General features: G+C 38.4%; 1 protein-coding gene across 1 annotated transcript in view; it reads right to left on the bottom strand.

Annotated features, from left to right (window-relative positions):
* Nucleotides 1-454: 454 nt before the first annotated feature.
* The window catches only part of PRSS55 (protease, serine, 55), a 24,223-nt gene continuing 21,767 nt past the window's right edge, over nucleotides 455-2,910 (bottom strand). Inside the window, exon 5 of the mRNA XM_006884934.1 lies at nucleotides 455-775. Within this exon, the coding sequence (XP_006884996.1) occupies nucleotides 455-775 (321 nt within the window). The remainder of the gene's footprint in view (nucleotides 776-2,910) is intronic.

Below are 2,910 nucleotides of genomic sequence, written 5' to 3'. Positions count from 1 at the left end.
CCTTAGGTTGGCAGTGCAACTATTTGCCACTAAGCCACCAGAATTCACTGCTAAGATACTAGGTTGCCATTTAAAGATACCAGTGGTCATTATGGTCACCACTTGGAGTCCTTTCTTGATATCTCCTAAGCCTAAGATTCAGGTGAGGCTTCTAGTCATCATACCACCCCTATTTTTTCTGTTATGCACATCTACAAACATTCTTTTTCTACCTTTTCCCAATTTTAGTTGTATTGCTGTCATGTGCAATGGGAAGAATGTTTACCACTACAAGAACATTAAGGCCAACCCCCAACCAAGTCTCGTCTGTCTATCTGGTTTCATCCTGCTTTCTCTCTTTCTACTTTCCATCTCAGTCAGAACTGAACATTTTGCTTTTGTGTCAAGTTAACCTTTCTGCTGCTAGCACATTCTCACACAACTTCCTTTGGTTAAAGAGTAAGCCTCTGTTTTATTAAATGTTAAAAGTGAGCCAGAAGAGCATGTAGGGAAGAAGGCAGAGCAGGAGACATAATCTGAGGATGCTTGGCTCCAAGAAATTTGAGACCTGGGAGCGCAGTTGTTTCTTTACATAAACGTCATTCATTTCCTCAGCTTTAAATGGCCTTCCTTCCATCTCAGTCACATTCTTGATCCAGAGGTCATATTTAGCTAACAAAGTATATATCCCTGGAATGTCCTTATGTCCACAGCTCCTTCCCCAGCTGATGATACCTACTTGGTACCACCTCTTGTCAGGCCCTGAGGTGCACATTAAAGGTCCTCCACTGTCACCCTGTAGGCAGAGAACAGAGTTCAGTTAGGAAGTCACATTCTGAGCTTTCTATTTAAGGCAGGGAATAATATTTATCAAAGGAAAATAGTACATGGAATTCTACTCCAGGATGTCAAAGAACATTGTGTAATTATGGATCAATCTCCACTCCTTATCCTAGCCAATCCACATCACTATCCCAATCAACCACATCCTTACTTCAGATAGTAATCACCCCAACCCAATCAATTCCCACCGTGTTTTAGCAAACCCCACCCCATCTATTCCTAGAAATCTCCACTGTCACCCCAGTTAATTTCCACCCTCATCCTAGTCAATCATCACCTTATCTCAGGCAATCTTACCCCAATCATTCCCCTATCCCATCCATCTCCATACTTATTCTGGCCAAGCCCCATCCCCATTTAGACTCTCCAAAAGAAGCCCATTTATGTCTGGTTGCCTCCAGTAGTTGTGAGCATACATAATTAGAGTGTGAGATCATCTGAGATGAAAATATGTGGACCTACAACATTAATAGAGTTACCTATTTCTACAGAGAGTTTGTACTAAGTTCCTGCCAGGTACGACATACATATATGATTCCCTTTTATCCATTTTAATATAAGAAAAACAGGCTCAAGGAAGAGAAAAAGCTTGCTCAGTCTATATGGTAGCTGGAGACCAGAAATAGAATCCAGGATTTTTCAATGTAAAAGTTCCATGCTCTTTATATCTATTTTTCCCTGTGAATTATCCAAGGAATTGAATAGCTACAATCTTGCTAGGGGAATTTCTTCAGTGGATGTATAATATCCTTTTCCACCATCAGCACACAACAACAACAAAAACAGAATGAATGGATCTCTGGTGACCTAGTGTTAAGAAAACTGCATTGCAATCTCAAAGGCACACAGTTTAAATCTATCAGCTGTTCCACAGTAGAAATATGAGCAATTTCCTTCCATAGGATGTACTGCCTCTGAAAACTCTCTAAGAGTCAGATATAAGTCAGTTCCAACTTGACAGCACACAACAACAAGAATGAATGGGGTCTTATAATAAACTCTCACAGAGGAGGAAGGTTAGCATTGCTTGCATAGGATATGCACAATGTTAGGTCCTTGACTTACATTTTCTCATTTGAACCCACCACATCTCAACTATATGAGGTAAGTATTTTGATTCATATCCTGTAATTATAAAATTTAAGGTCTAAAAGGCTTAAGGTCATTCTCATTTAATAAATCTTTACTGAGTTAAAACCAGTTGTCAGGATTTTCTTTTCTAAAAGAAAATTTTACATGTACACTTAAATGCATAATCCATTTGGGATAAATCTTATGGTCTAGTTAAAAACCAAAAAACTAAAGAGAAGTTAAAAAATATATAACCTCAGAAACCAAAATAATTGTTAGTGAGTCAATTCCAACTCATAGTGACTCTATAAGAAAGGGAAGAATTACTCCATGGGATTTCTAATCTTTAGATACAGAATACTACATCTTTTTTCCTCACAGAGTAGTACGTGGGTTTGAACGTCTGAACTTTTGATTAGCAGCCAATTGTTTTAAGCACTGAGTTACCAAGTTTCCTTCATAATTTGTTTAACCTACTGCCATGGAGTTGATTGTTCCTTGTGGTGACCCTCCATTAATTTTAGAGGCTATATGTCTTTGGGGGGGATCCAAACCACTTACTTTTAGGTAAGCAACACTCATTTAATGCCCTACAACAACAGGGTGCTAGTTGTCTAAATCCACTACCATCTAGTTTATTCTGGCACATAGTGACCTTCCATTGGGTTTTCAAGGTTGCAAATTATTAATAGAGGAGACTTCCCACCTCTCTTGTGAGGAACAACAAACTTTTGGGTCACAGCTCAATACACAAGGATTGAGGCTCTTTGGCTTTTAGTTGGGGAAATAAAAGCAAAACAGAAAAAACAAAAACTCTCAAAAATCCTTAAACTTACTGTTGTTCAGTCAATTCCAACTCAAAGCAAGTTTCCATTGAGCTTCCAAGGCTGTAAATCTTAATGGAAGGCAACTGCTCAACTTTCTTTTCCATTAATGCTGGTGGATTTAGTCTTTCAGGAAGGAGATCAAAGTATTTTGTTTGAATTAAAATTGGGAAATTTACAAGCTAAGTGTGGT

Source organism: Elephantulus edwardii, unplaced genomic scaffold (assembly GCF_000299155.1).
Source record: "Elephantulus edwardii isolate Elephantulus edwardi_28Jun2011 unplaced genomic scaffold, EleEdw1.0 scaffold00038, whole genome shotgun sequence".
Classification (NCBI taxonomy): domain Eukaryota; kingdom Metazoa; phylum Chordata; class Mammalia; order Macroscelidea; family Macroscelididae; genus Elephantulus; species Elephantulus edwardii.
The sequence above is the reverse complement of the archived record's forward strand: the minus strand, read 5'-3'. Positions and strand labels throughout refer to the sequence as shown.